Source organism: Gigantopelta aegis, chromosome 15 (genome assembly GCF_016097555.1).
Source record: "Gigantopelta aegis isolate Gae_Host chromosome 15, Gae_host_genome, whole genome shotgun sequence".
NCBI lineage: Eukaryota > Metazoa > Mollusca > Gastropoda > Neomphalida > Peltospiridae > Gigantopelta > Gigantopelta aegis.
In genome coordinates, this window is record NC_054713.1 from 11,276,079 (window position 1) to 11,292,153 (window position 16,075).

The following is a 16,075-nucleotide window of genomic DNA, read 5'->3' on the forward strand; positions in this document are numbered from 1 at the left end:
GGCCGTGTACCTGTACGTTCAAGTACCTGTACGGCCGTGTACCTGTACGTTCAAGTACCTGTACAGCCGAGTACCTGTACGGCCGTGTACCTGTACGCCCTGTACGGCCGTGTACCTGTACGCCCTGTACGGCCGTGTACCTGTACGCCCTGTACGGCCGTGTACCTGTACGCCGTGTACGGCCGTGTACCTGTACGGCCGTGTACCTGTACGGCCTGTGTACCTGTACGGCCGTGTACCTGTACGGCCATGTACCTGTACGGCCGTGTACCTGTACGTTCAAGTACCTGTACGGCCGTGTACCTGTACGGCCGTGTACCTGTACGGCTGTGTACCTGTACGTTCAAGTACCTGTACGGCCGTGTACCTGTACGGCCGTGTACCTGTACGTTCAAGTACCTGTACGGCCGTGTACCTGTACGGCCGTGTACCAGTACGGCTGTGTACCTGTACATCCAAGTACCTGTACGGCCATGTACCTGTACGTCCGAGTACCTGAGGATTTCTAGTTTAAGCCAGTGCACCACGACTGGTATATCAAAGGCTGTGCTGTCTGTGGGATGGTGCATATAAAAGATCCCTTGCTGCTAATCGAAAAGAGTAGCCCATGAAGTGGTGACAGCAGGTTTCCTCCCTCAATATATGTGTGGTCCTTAACCACATGTCCAATGCCATGTAACCGAAAATAAAATGTGTTGAGTGTGTCATTAAATAAAACATTTCGTTCTTCTAAACTGAAGGAATAATTTCAGTTAACATTTTCAGCACACAATCGATTAAGGACTTTTATAATCAATCATTACATCGGTAAAGCCTAAACCAATCACTTTTTTTATTATAATTGATCATTGGAACATCACTATAGAATTACAACAGTCCCATGATTCCCTTGCAGAAGAAAATTTTGGTATAAATAAAATGTTAAATAAGATACTGCAAAAGTTTTTTATTGGGTAGGAATGCATTGTGATGTAATTCGATGGGTACGAAAATGTCAAACGTGTGAATGAATGAATCAATGTTTAACGACACCCCAGAACAAAAATGCACATCGGCTATTGGGTGTCACAAAACTTGTGAAATGAGAAAAGCGTCCATATCCTGTAGTAGCACTCCTATAATAAATGTATTGTTAGGAGAATCTATATGGAGAAAATGTTAGTAGATATAACTGGTCCATTTCCAAAAACTGACGGAGAACAATTTTTTTTATTTTTTTTTATCCCACCATAAAACAGTTATGGTAGATCATGCAGCTTTCTTTCTCTTCTTTCATTTGAATTCCACCTAATTTTTCCCCCAATCTGGCAACTACTCCTGTCTTTCAACTTCTTTCATGGTCAACCTCTACATCACAGTCCTTGTCTCTCCAACCGTGATGGGTGCTTGTCTATTGTGGCTATCCGTGCCACATAGCCTGACCACTTCGGAGAGTGTTCAGTGGTTACTTCTGGCATTGCTAAGAGGCACTTATAACTACCATCTATATGTATGCTCCCCTACTACCGGCGGTCGTTAGTTGGTGCCGTGAGTAAGACCAGCTTTATTAGCCGCAGAGGACGAGGATGCCAGGTGGGTGCAGGGAAGGACACAGAGACTGCACCCGTGGAGGAAGTTGAAACAGGTAGGTGATCGTGTGGACAGCTCAGAAGACAAAGTCAGAGGAAATTGACAGAAAGGTAGAAACAGACTGCAATTGTGGGAGGAATTGGAAAGTTTTTCATATTAAGATAATGACAGGCAGAGGGTGATAAATGAGAAAGATGAATGAAAGTGTGAGCCAGCTTTGACGGGATTCAAACTACTGTCGTCAGCTTGATTGTCCAACAGCTTATCCGCTAGACCACGGACCTCACTAGAGAGAACAAATATATTCTTCTTGTGGGAAATTACTTCACAAAATTGATAGAAGCATATCCTATTCCATACCAAGAGGCAAAAACTGTTGCTCAAGTTTTGATCTGTAAATTCTTTTCATTTCAACTTATTTTTGTGCTTATATCCAATTAAGGTTCATGCATGCTGTCCTGGGCACACCTCTCAGATATCTGGGCTGTTTGTCTCCAGGACAGTGGGTTAGTTGGTGGAGGATGTAGTTATCTTACTCCTACCATTGAGTCATTAAAACTTGCTCTGGGTGGAAGCCGGTACCAGGCTGCGAACCCAGTACCTGCCAGCCTTATGTCTGATGGCTTAACCACGATACCACCGAGCCCGGTATTCTTTTCAAGATTTGGTGTACCAAAAATGCTTCATATCACGCTTATTCCAGGAAATGTGTAAAATCTTAGAAATTCATAAAACGTGCACAACGGCCTATCATCTTCATTCAGATGGAATGATAGGGAGATATAACAGAACATAACTGGGAAAAAGTGCATATGCTGAAATTGACCAATCAGATCGGGATCTTCATTTACCCCATGCAACAATGGCCTATAGAACAAGAGTGCATGAAACTGTGCATGAAACTGTGCGTGAAACCACAGGTTGGGGAGAGAAGTGAATATACCTTTAACAACAGAAGCTCCTCCGGGAGTGGATAAAAGTCCTGAAAAACATGTAGCAGATATGCAGGATATACATAATCTTGTAGTCAACTTAGCCTGGGAACATATTAAAGCCTGGGGTCATATTAAAGCCTGGGGACATATTAAAGCCTGGGGTCATGTTAAAGCCTGGGGTCATGTTAAAGCCTGGATACATATTAAAGCCTGGAGACATGTTAAAGCCTGGAGACATGTTAAAGCCTGGGGTCATGTTAAAGCCTGGGGACATATTAAAGCCTGGGGTCATGTTAAAGCCTGGGGTCATGTTAAAGCCTGGGGACATGTTAAAGCCTGGAGACATATTAAAGCCTGGGGTCATATTAAAGCCTGGGGACATATTAAAGCCTGGGAACATATTAAAGCCTGGAGACATATTAAAGCCTGGAGACATATTAAAGCCTGGGAACATATTAAAGCCTGGGGTCATATTAAAGCCTGGGGTCATATTAAAGCCTGGGGACATGTTAAAGCCTGGAAACATATTAAAGCCCGGGGACATATTCAAGCTGGGGACATATTCAAGCCTAGGAACATATTAAAACCTGGGAACATAAATGTATTAAAGCCTAGGAACATATTCAAGCCTGGGAACATATTCAAGCCTGGGAACATATTCAAGCCTGGGAACATATTCAAGCCTAGGAACATATTGAAGCCTAGGAACATATTAAAGCCTGGGAACAAATTCAAGCCTGGGAACATATTCAAGCCTAGGAACATATTAAAACCTGGCAACATACATGTATTAAAGCCTGGGAACATATTAAAGCCTAGGAACATATTGAAGCCTAGGAATATATTAAAGCCTGGGAACATATTAAAGCCTAGGAACATATTGAAGCCTAGGAATATATTCAAGCCTAGGAACATATTAAAGCCTAGGAACATATTGAAGCCTAGGAACATATTGAAGCCTAGGAATATATTCAAGCCTAGGAACATATTAAAGCCTAGGAATATATTCAAGCCTAGGAACATATTACAGCCTAGGAACATATTAAAGCCTAGGAACATATTGAAGCCTAGGAACATATTGAAGCCTAGGAATATATTCAAGCCTAGGAACATATTGAAGCCTAGGAACATATTGAAGCCTAGGAATATATTCAAGCCTAGGAACATATTAAAGCCTAGGAATATATTAAAGCCTAGGAACATATTAAAGCCTAGGAACATATTACAGCCTAGGAACATATTGAAGCCTAGGAACATATTGAAGCCTAGGAACATATTAAAGCCTAGGAACATATTACAGCCTAGGAACATATTAAAGCCTAGGAACATATTGAAGCCTAGGAATATATTCAAGCCTGGGAACATATTAAAGCCTAGGAACATATTCAAGCCTAGGAACATATTAAAGCCTAGGAACATATTAAAGCCTAGGAACATATTAAAGCCTAGGAATATATTCAAGCCTAGGAACATATTAAAGCCTAGGGAAATATGAAAGCCCGGGGACATATATTAAAGGGACAGTCCTGAGTTTACAACCATTGTAAAATATTTCTGATCAATGCAGCCTTTTCGATGATGTAACATACAAATTAAACACATTTTCTTATTTAGAATATCGGTGTCTGTATTTACAAGGAGTTTGTTGTCCTAATGCTTGTAGTAGCCCAAACCGGATTTTACCTCCCAATAATTTTGTAGGTATGAAAAATATATATAATGAATTAAAGTAAATACTGACTGCTACAAATACATTCGATATACAGACACTGGTATTCTAAGCAAGAAAATGTATTTAGTGTGAAATAGTAGTCACCAACAAGGCTGTGTTATCGCAAACATCTTACAATGCCTGCAAAACCAGGTCAGTCCCTTTAAAAAAGAACAATGCAGATTAAAAAAAAAAAGGTGAATTAAGGTAGGAGAATTGCAAGTCAAAAGTGTGTTATTTGTACTTCCGAAAAAGAAAGGGATATTGCCCAAGATACAGAGATTTTGGACAGGACCTTTTTGAAACTGAAAATAAATTATTGATGTAAATTATGTTATTTTTAAACCTGGGAGCTAGTAGAACTAGGCAGATTGTAGATTTTAATGGATTGATACCTTGTTATGAAAGTGATGATGGTGAAAATGTAGGTCTTGACAGGTTGAAAAATTGGATAAATGGGGATTTTGAAGCTGATCAGGATGTGCGATGGGAAAATCCGGGGTGGGGGGGGTGGGGGTGGGGGGGAGGGGGTTGATGACGAGATTCCTGATACACAAGCACTGCTCTATGATATTAGTTAACAAGTGTTATATTTGGAGCAATAGGTCAGAATAATTCCTCTGATTCAAGTAGGGATCATCACCGTCAACAACCTCAACGGATAAATGTGTGAGATGTCGTAGAAATGTTGATCTATTATATACATTTTCTTTTCCTTGTTTTCCACTCTATTTCTTCAATGTGCAAATAATGTGATAATAATTGTGGTACTTGGAATAGTGAACTTGTAACTGAAATAGACTTTTTAAATTAGTCCTTTATGGCTACTAAAATGAACTCTGCCTACTGCGACAATTATGGACTCTTTGTGTTTAATGAACCTTTTGTGATTTATGAATATGTGAACAAGCTATTACGGCTTTAATAGTTACAACAAAAGTTTGCTTTGTTTAATAAATGAAGGAATGAATGTTTAAGGACACCCCAGCATGAAAAATACATCGGCTATGGGGTGTCAAACTATGGTACACCAATAGAGCACATTTATTTTCGTGCTTATATCCAATTAAGGTTCTAGCACGCTGTCCTGGGCACACACCTCAGCTATCTGGGCTGTCTGTCCAGGAGAGTGGATTAGTGGTTAGTGAGAGAGAAGAGGGTGTAGTGTCCTTACACCTATCCATTGAGTCGTTAAAACTCGCTCTGGGTTAGAGCTGGTACTGGGCTGCGAACCCTGTACCTACCAGCCTGTAGTCCGATGGCTTAACCACTGCGCCACCAAGGTCATTAACAATCTTTAACTATACATCCAGCAAGGAAAGACAATTCTGCAGTGGAGGATATGAATCAGGTTGAATAGGATATTGGTTGTTCCTTTAAAAGTGACAGAACCTACATGTAGTGTTTAAACACTACGGCATATTTTTCACTATTTTATAATTGAAATCAGATATTATCTATACCTTATTGTTTAGAGTATCCATTTCCATGCATCCGAAGTGTTTATCATCATCCTGGTGTTTGTAATGCCAAGAAATGCCTTTTTTTCATAATTTACCGGCCTTGGTGGCGTCGTGGTTAGGCCATCAGTCTACAGGCTGGTAGGTACTGGGTTCGGATCCCAGTCGAGGCATGGGATTTTTAATCCAGATACCGACTTCAAACCCTGAGTGAGTGCTCCACAAGGCTCAATGGGTAGGTGTAAACCACTTGCACCGACCAGTGATCCATAACTGGTTCAACAAAGGCCATGGTTTGTGCTATCCTGCCTGTGGGAAGTGCAAATGAAAGATCCCTTGCTGCTAATCGGAAAGAGTAGTCCATGAAGTGGCGACAGCGGGATTCCTCTCAAAATCTGTGTGGTCCGTAACCATATATCTGACGCCATATAACCGTAACTAAAATGTGTTGAGTGCGTCGTTAAATAAAACATTTCTTTCTTTCTTTCATAATTCTAAAAATGAACATGCATGTTTCTGAGAAGTTATGATTGTGGAGATGAACTCCGGTCTTCTCGGGGGAGGGGGGGAGGGGGGGAGGAGGGGGGTTATCGAATTTCCTCAATGTTTTCTGGGACATGTCCAAGAACTAGAAAGTTTGGCACAGGCCACGATTGTGAAACACGCCAAACAACAATGGATGTGTTTCTCAACATGGACTGATTATTTCTTATTGTGAATTCTGGATAAATTCAAAATGTTTCTATAAATCATTAAATGTTTCGTTTTATTCCAATTTTGATTGTTTTTGGCAGTTTTATTAGTTACTATATCAGTAGAGAACTCCAAGCAACAAACGGTTTACCGCAATACTGAAACCTCTGTAAACCGGATACCCCTCAAAACTGGACTTTTTTCTCGGTCCCATGGCTGTCCAATTATGTGATAAATAATAAAATATTAGTTTTAATATGCGATAAATAATAAAATATTATAATTTTAATATGTGATAAAATAATAAAATATTATAATTTTAATATGTGATACATAATTACCTGTAATTGTGGACACAGAGCCATACCACACAATATCATCACTGACACTTATTTCACTCTATTTCATCTTTAGTCAGAAGTGTTATAGGTTTGTAGATTAATCAGGGCTTCTAGAATATTTATCAAATCCGCTAGCCATGGGATCAGTGATTTAAAACATTTACTAGCCATGGGATCAGTGATTTAAAACATTTACTAGCCATGGGATCAGTGATTTAAAACATTTACTAGCCATGGGATCAGTGATTTAAAACATTTACTAGCCATGGGATCAGTGATTTAAAACATTTACTAGCCATGGGATCAGTGATTTAAAACATTTACTAGCCATGGGATCAGTGATTTAAAACATTTACTAGCCATGGGATCAGTGATTTAAAACATTTACTAGCCATGGGATCAGTGATTTAAAACATTTACTAGCCATGATTAAAACTTCACTAGCCCTACTTTACTTAATACAGTTCTACTAATAGTAATAATCAGATGTGTTACCTAAAGAGATTAAAAACACCAATATTGGGGTCGGGGTGGGAGCAGCATATTCATATTTACAAAATAATAGTTATACTACAATAGTAGTTATTTACTAGCCCAACATTGAATATCACTAGCCATGGGAGTGGGGCTACCATAATCTAGAAGGCCTGGCTTAACCAAACTTAGCTTTTCGTTTCCACGGGTTCAGACTAGTATCTGCGACTTTTAATCAATTAATTATTATCATCATAATGTTTTTACACTACTAAGTATATCACAGAGCAAAACTGGGTATCGTTTTATATAGGACCTGTCCCTTTAATTAAATAATTATTAAGTATCATTTATATAGGACATGTCCTTTTAATTACTTAAGTATCATTTCATATAGGACACGTCCCTTTTAATTAATTAAGTATCATTTCATATAGGACATGTCCCTTTAACTAATTAATTATTAAGTATCATTTCATATAGGATATGTCCCTTTAACTAATTAATTATTAAGTATCATTTCATATAGGACATGTCCCTTTAACTAATTAATTATTAAGTATCATTTCATATAGGACATGTCCCTTTATCTAATTAATTATTAAGTATCATTTCATATAGGACATGTCCCTTTAACTAATTAATTATTAAGTATCATTTCATATAGGATATGTCCCTTTAATTAATTAATTATTCAGTATTATTTAATATAGAACAAGGTTGTTAATTAATTATCACCATGGTAACCATACCGTTCACTATACTTGTACTGGGATAACTGTTGTCAAGCTCGGGATCTCTGAACACGTTCCTCTCTTTCATCTCGTGTTCATCGTTCACTGTCTTACTGTCAACGATTGCGATGTCCACAGTGTCCTTCGTGTCGACAGTAGTCGTGGAATGGCCGACAGCTTCCAGTTCTGCTTCCAGAATATGCTCCGGTTTGCGTTTATCATGACGAGTCCAGTAGGTCGTTCGAATCAGCTAGATAGGAAAAAGGATATATATATATAAAATATATATTGGAAAACAATATATTTTCCTTTGATGGGAAACACTACAAACAGATTAAAGGGACGGCAATGGGTACCAAAATGGCACCAAGCTATGCCACACTGACTTTAGGTTACCTAGAACAAATATTAGAAACTAAAATTACAAATATATTTGGATCAGACTTTCAGCTATATTTCAAGAAGAACTGGAAACGTTTTCTTGATGATTGTTTCATACTGTGGCCTTTGTCCAAACACTGTTTGGAATTATTTCACGAGTTACTTAACACACTGAATAGTAACATAAACTTTACTATGGAAACAGACGCAAAGAAAATTCCTTTTCTAGACACTTTAGTAATCAAATGTGGACGCATAATAGAAACTGATATATTTTACAAACCAACTGATAGCAAACAGTACCTTTCTTTCTCATCCTGTCATCCGAGTCATACGAGAAGAAGTATACCATATAACCTAGCACAGCGTATCTGTATGATTGTGTCAAATATACAAACACGTGACCAACGTCTCCGGGAACTCAACATGTATCTTAAAACGCGAGGTTATCCAAAACAGCTAATATCAGATAGTATCGAAAAGGCGGTAGTATTAGATAGAAAATATCTTTTAAAACCAAAACAAATCGTTTCAGCGAAAAGGCCGCTGGCATTTGTATCCACCCATAACCCGCAGAACCCCGATATATATAAAAAGATCTCGTCAGAATTGCACATTTTAAAACAAAATGAAAAAATGTCATCCATACTAGACTCTATTACAATTATAAATAGTAAGAGACAAAGCAAAAACTTGAAACAGATACTGACAAAAGCACGATTTGAATCTACAACAGTAGAACATAAATGTAGTGTCAAAAAGTGTAACCGAAGTAACTGTGGTACATGCCAACATATTTTAGAAGGCACACATATAGAATTCAACCACAAAGGTTTATTTTGGGTACACAGGGATATGGATTGTTCCGTTAACAATGTTATTTATGTAATTACATGCCAAGGTTGCAAAGAACAATACATTGGTCATACCAATCAGCTGAGAGCCAGAGTACGCGTACAAAAACAGCAAATAAAACAACCTGAAACAAGATGCATACCCTTGAGTTCACATTTAAATACATGTGCGGCACAAAAAAGATATTAAATTCACCATTTTCCCATTTTATCACATAGATACCGATGATGAAATGAAAAGAAAGACAAAGGAAATGTATTTTATTAGAAAGTTTTGTCCACTTCTTAATGCTCTTCGTTAGATAAAAGCAACAATGACGTAATTAAATCAATCCCCTTCTACTACAGTAACGTCATAATATGTATGACGTCATATTTAGCAGTTATTTAGCAGATCCTTTCTGAAGATAACATTGAAACATGTAAAAGGATCATTATTTCTTTAAATTGTTTTTTAAAATACATATATACTGTACACTTGTTTTCTTTTATCGTTTTTATTTATATATATATATATATATATATATATATATATATATATATATATATATATATATATATATATATATATATATATATATATATATATATATATCGTCAGAGGCTCGCATAATAAAAAAATTATTCCTAATATATGTATATATAGAGAGGTTATTACCAGATTGTTTTTCGGCATCATCAATATCATATATTAGGAATAAAAATTGTATTATGCGAGCCTCCGGCATATATATACATCCCTCACCCCACCCATCCTCCTCCCACAATATAATACACCACTTACATATTTATACTACCTCCACCCCACCCATCCCTATCCCCCCAAATATAATACATCACTTAAAAATGTTATACTACCTCCACCCCCCCCCATCCTTCACCCCCCCCCACAATAAACTATTTACATATTTATCATCTGACCCTTTCAGTCCACTCAACTACACCCCACCCCACCCCCCACAATATAATACACCACTCACATATTTATCTTCCGACCCTCCGGTGACGTACTCACATATTTATTTTCCAACCCTCCAGTGGAGTACTCACATATTTATTTTCCAACCCTCCGGTGAAGTACTCATATATTTATCTTCCGACCCTCCGGTGAAGTACTCATATATTTATTTTCCAACCCTCCGGTGGAGTAGTACTGTACTGACATATTTATCTTCCGACCCTCCGGTGAAGTACTCACATATTTATCTTCCAACCTTCTGGTGAAGTACTCACATTTATCTTCCAGCCCTCTGGTGAAGTACTCACATATTTATCCTCCGACCTTCCCGTGAAGTACTCACATATTTATCTTCTGACCATCTGGTGAAGTACTCACATATTTATCCTCTGATCATCTGGTGAAGTACTTACATATTTATCTTCAAACCCTCCGGTGAAGTTCTTACATATTTATCTTCAAACCTTCCGGTGAAGTACTCACATATTTATCCTCCGACCCTCAAGTGAAGTACTTACATATTTATCCTCCGACCTTCCCGTGAAGTACTCACATATTTATCTTCAAACCTTCCAGTGAAGTACTCACATATTGATCCTCCGACCTTCCCGTGAAGTACTCACATATTTATCTTCTGACCATCTGGTGAAGTACTCACATATTTATCCTCCGACCTTCCCGTGAAGTACTCACATATTTATCCTCCGACCTTCCCGTGAAGTACTCACATATTTATCCTCCGACCTTCCCGTGAAGTACTCACATATTTATCTTCTGACCATCTGGTGAAGTACTCACATATTTATCCTCTGATCATCTGGTGAAGTACTTACATATTTATCTTCAAACCCTCCGGTGAAGTTCTTACATATTTATCTTCAAACCTTCCGGTGAAGTACTCACATATTTATCCTCCGACCCTCAAGTGAAGTACTTACATATTTATCCTCTGACCTTCCCGTGAAGTACTCACATATTTATCTTCCGACCTTCCCGTGAAGTACTCACATATTTATCTTCTGACCATCTGGTGAAGTACTCACATATTTATCCTCTGATCATCTGGTGAAGTACTTACATATTTATCTTCAAACCCTCCGGTGAAGTTCTTACATATTTATCCTCTGACTCTCCAGTGAAGTACTTACATATTTATCTTCAAACCTTCCGGTGAAGTACTCACATATTTATCCTCCGACCCTCAAGTGAAGTACTCACATATTTATCCTCCGACCCTCAAGTGAAGTTCTTACATATTTATCCTCTGACTCTCCAGTGAAGTACTTACATATTTATCTTCAAACCTTCCGGTGAAGTACTCACATATTTATCCTCCGACCCTCAAGTGAAGTTCTTACATATTTATCCTCAGACCCTCAAGTGAAGTACTTACATATTTATCTTCCGACCCTCTGGTGAAGTACTTACATATTTATCCTTCGATCCTCCAATGAAGTACTCCCATATTTATCTTCCGATCTTCTGGTAAGTACTCACATATTTATCATCCAACCCTTTCAGTGAAGTACTCACATATTTATCATCCGAGCCTCCGGTTAAGTACTCACATATTTATCCTCCGAGCCTCCGGTGGCCAGACTGATGACGATGGCAAAGAATGTGGTGATCAGAGTGAGGAAGAGTGCAAAGTACATGTAGTGGAAGTTGGTCAGGATGGACAGGTTGACCACGGCCGTCTTGCCGCAGTAAGTCTCATTGTTGAAGGCGAACACCAGCACCAGGCGCACCACGCCCACGACTAATGCAATCATCAACGAAAAGAAGGCACCCTGGAAAACAAACAAAAAACAACATTCCTTGAAAATTAGAAAATTTGTTTCTAATTTCATTATTATTCATACTTGCCTAGCCCTAGCACAACAACAATGCTATACGACCCTGAGTTATAACCTCCACTGCAGAATTATCTCCCCTTGCCGGATGTATAACCTACACCCGCGCATGGGTAGACCGTATATCCTCGTTATCGATTCAAAGTCCAGAATGACTGAATCAAAAAAGACCTCCCTCGGGGCGGGTGGGAGGTAACGGTTGTTGTGCTAGTACTAGGTAAGTATGAATAATAATGAAAATTAGAAACAAATGTTCTAAGTCTTATTCAACTTACCGTACTAGCACAACAACAATGCTATAACAGACGTGATATAACACCATTAAAGCACGAGAATTTAACATTAAAGGGAGGAGGTAAGAAAACAAGGAGGACTTACCCATTCAACCAGTAGTGTTCGTCTCAAGTAATGATACAGTGAAAAAGCAACCCACATCATACGAGGTATAAAATGTCAAAGTGACTTTTAAATTGAAGAACTACAACCCCAATTAAAAGTAAACCAAGTTAACAAGGTGAGGAAACCCGCACACCAAGTAATGGTAAAAGACACTCGACTGCCCCAGATAGTCAACCATCCACCCCCCACTCTCCAAACAGGAGGTGGAGAACTATCTCCCAGAAAGACTGCCGGTAGCGAACGGACGAAATAAGGGTCAACCCCTACTCGTGGCCCTGCGCACCGAAATGACTTGCTGCCCTGCAATGACTGACTGAATCCGCCGAGTTCCGTCCGGACCAACAGCCATATCATGGAAATAAAACCGGTCAAACGTGTGTCGACCTTTCCAAAACCCCGCACTCATGACCGTGAAAATGTCCAAAGAATCATGGAAATTAAGGGAAGCAGAAATCGCCCGAATCTCATGAGGTCGAACGGAGAAATTCTGCAGAACATGATCACCCGCCTTCTCATATGCCAGTTTGATGGTTGCAGCAATCCATCTCGACAAAGCATTCTTCGTAATGTCTCCTGGTTGGCGAGTGAAAGAGATAAAGAGTCTCTTCGTGTTTTGCCGGAGATTTCTAGTACGCTCCAAATAGAATTTCAAAGCCCGCACCGGACAAAGAAGTCTATCAGAATTATCCACAGAAAGCGTACGAGATAAACATTGAATGATGGCCGGAGGAAACTCTTCCCCTGGCACCTGGTTCTTAGCCACGAAAACAGGATCAGTATGTAACGCAACTGACCCATCCGTATTGTAATCCACCAAATCATGCAAAAAAGCATGAATCTCACTAATACGACGGCAAGCCGCTAGTGAGACCAGAAACAAAGTTTTCCACGTCAAATGACAAAGACTGGCGAATTTCAAAGGCTCGTAGGGCTTGCCTTTGAGTGCATGAAGAACCAGAAAAACATTCCATTTAGGCAAAATGGAAGGCTTCTCAACCGTGTTTTGCAACGACTTAAGCAAGTCATGTAACACGAGATTCGTTGAGAAATCTTGATGTCCACACTGCCTCAGAGTAGTGAAAATGGACGACCGGTGACTTCTCACTGTTTGAACCTTCAGCTGTCTTTCTTGGACAAGAACCAGAAAGTACTCAGCTAAGTCATTAACAGTAGGCGACAAGGGATCCACGTCCCTCTCAGTCGCCCAACAAACCCAAGCGCGCCAGTGACACTGGTAGACCCTCTCCGTAGACTGGCACTTCGAAGAGGAGACGAGCTCAGCAACCCGTTTAGAAAAGCCTCTGTTTCGGAGGGAAACCCCAACAACCGCCATGCGTGAAGTCGGAAAACCTCCGGCTTCGGATGCCACTCTGTCCTGAACGACATGCCCGACATAACAAATGCTGATCAAACTGGGGCAGTCGTTTAAGACAACCCCCCTCGGCACACACAACCAACCGGTTGGAGCCCGAGGAAGCCGTGTCAGACATTAACACCCTGTGTAAATCACCCAAAAGACCTCGTATGACAGAGTAAAACAAAATTACAAATGAATAAACAATTTAACAATTTGACAAAAATTTTACTACAGAACTCGGAACACGACTGCAATGGAGGACTGCAGAATCAAAAACGAGGATATACGGTCTACCCATGCACGGGTGTAGGTTATACATCCGGCAAGGGGAGATAATTCTGCAGTGGAGGTTATAACTCAGGGTCGTATAGCATTGTTGTTGTGCTAGTACGGTAAGTTGAATAAGACTATTCAGGACTTATAGAATTTCTATAAAATCCACTAGCCATGGGATCAGTATTTTTTTTAACTTTCTATAAAATCCACTAGCCATGGGATCAGTATTTAAAAAAAATTCTATAAAATTCACAAGTCATGGGATCAGTCAGTGATTTAAAAAAAATTACTAGCCACGCAATCATTAACGAAAAGAAGAAAAAGAAGGCACCCTGGGGAAAAAAAACAAAAACATTCCATGAAAATTCAGGGCTTCTAGAATTTCTATAAAATCCACTAGCCATGGGATCAGTGATTTAAAAATTTCTCTAAAATCCACTAGCCATGGGATCAGTGATTTAAAAGAAATTCTCTAAAATCCACTAGCCATTGGATCAGTGATTTAAAAAAATTCTATAAAATCCACTAGCCATTGGATCAGTGAGTTAAAAAAATTCTATAAAATCCACTAGCCATTGGATCAGTGATTTTAAAAATTTCTATAAAATCCATTAGCCATGGGATCAGTGATTTTAAAAAATATCTTCAAAATCCACTAGCCATGGGATCAGTGATTTTTTTAATTTCTATAAAATCCACTAGCCATGGGATCAGTGATTTAAAAATTTTTCTATAAAATCCAATAGCCATGGGATCAGTCAGTGATTTTAAAAATGTACTAGCCACGATTAAAAATTCACTAGCCCTACATTACTTTTAAGTTAGTACAATTTTATTAAATAATAGTAATAATTGGATATGTCAGCTAAAGAGGGAGATGGAGCTTGAAAACACTAACATTGGGGGGTTGGAGTGAGAGCAGGATATTTATATTTACAAAATAGACTTAACTGCAACATTTCACCAAAAAACAATTCACTAGCCGTCGGGCATGGCAATAGTAGTTATTTACTAGCCCAACATAGAATATGACATATTCTAATGATGGGAGTGGGGCTACCATAATCTAGACCCCTGCATGAAATTAAAAGTCACAAGCTTATCTAAAAGCTTTTCACCCTGTATTTGCATCATTTTACCCATACTATTAGTTGTAGTCCATGTGAATATGCAGTGGTTTGTTTGCAACTTTATATAGCTGTTTGGCAGTACTGCTAATATGAATATATATTGTTATCCAGATTCTGGCATTTTCGTTGAATTCGGAAATCAGCCTGCTCCCTCCCCCCTTACAAAAATGGCAGCCTGTATGCCTATACATCCATAGACAGGATAGCATATACCACAGAATTTGACATACCAGTCGTGGTGCACTGGCTGGAACAAGAAACAGCCCAATGGGTCCTCCGACGGGGATCGATCCTACACCAACCACTCATCAGGCAAGCACTTTATCTGGGCTACGTCCTGCACTGGAAATTTAATTATTTAGTAATGAAGAATGCCTATTTATCATCCATTAATGGCTTTTGTAGGAGATATTGCTGGCACTATAATTTGCGATATTCTCCTAGGAGATATCACTTCATTTTGTTACATCACTGTAACAGCACTAAACCTATCATTAGTGACATCACATCACTGCCATTCTGCTAGTTAACGGTCTACGTACCACTGCCAAATATAGTGACATTCAACCCACATTACTGACATTGTTTACAATTGTCACACATGAAAAGAATGATAATGGATGATAAAAAGAATACGCCCTCGTGTCTTGTGATATCATAATGTTTATTACCCTGCAAGCACTCATAACAGGGAAAATAAAAATCATAATTTCTCACTGAGAAATTATCAAACATTGGTTTAACATACAGTACTATTAGACGATTGGATGCCAACAAACCAATCACCTTATTAGTACTAAATATGACGTCATCATGATTTGGCAAATCACACAATGACGTCACATAGTTTAAAGCATTTGCGATTTTCTGGTTTCAGTGTTAAACTTGTAATAAAATGATGGTTTAATGCAATTCATTAATAAATTTATAGAGTGTTTTTACAGAATATA

General features: G+C 38.8%; 1 protein-coding gene across 4 annotated transcripts in view; it reads right to left on the reverse strand.

Moving 5' to 3' along the window:
- Positions 1-670: 670 nt before the first annotated feature.
- Positions 671-16,075, reverse strand: part of LOC121390601 (sodium/myo-inositol cotransporter-like) — a 63,630-nt gene continuing 48,225 nt past the window's right edge. For 3 of the 4 annotated variants that reach the window (XM_041522457.1, XM_041522458.1, XM_041522459.1), the window contains exons 14-16: positions 11,679-11,900; positions 7,936-8,167; positions 672-2,551 (exon numbers count right to left, since the gene is read on the reverse strand). In XM_041522457.1, coding sequence (XP_041378391.1) covers positions 2,253-2,551; positions 7,936-8,167; positions 11,679-11,900 — 753 coding nt within the window. In that variant the 3' untranslated portion in view covers positions 672-2,252. Of the gene's footprint in view, positions 2,552-7,935; positions 8,168-11,678; positions 11,901-16,075 lie in introns of all 4 variants that reach the window. The other variant, XM_041522460.1, reaches the window with a different exon arrangement.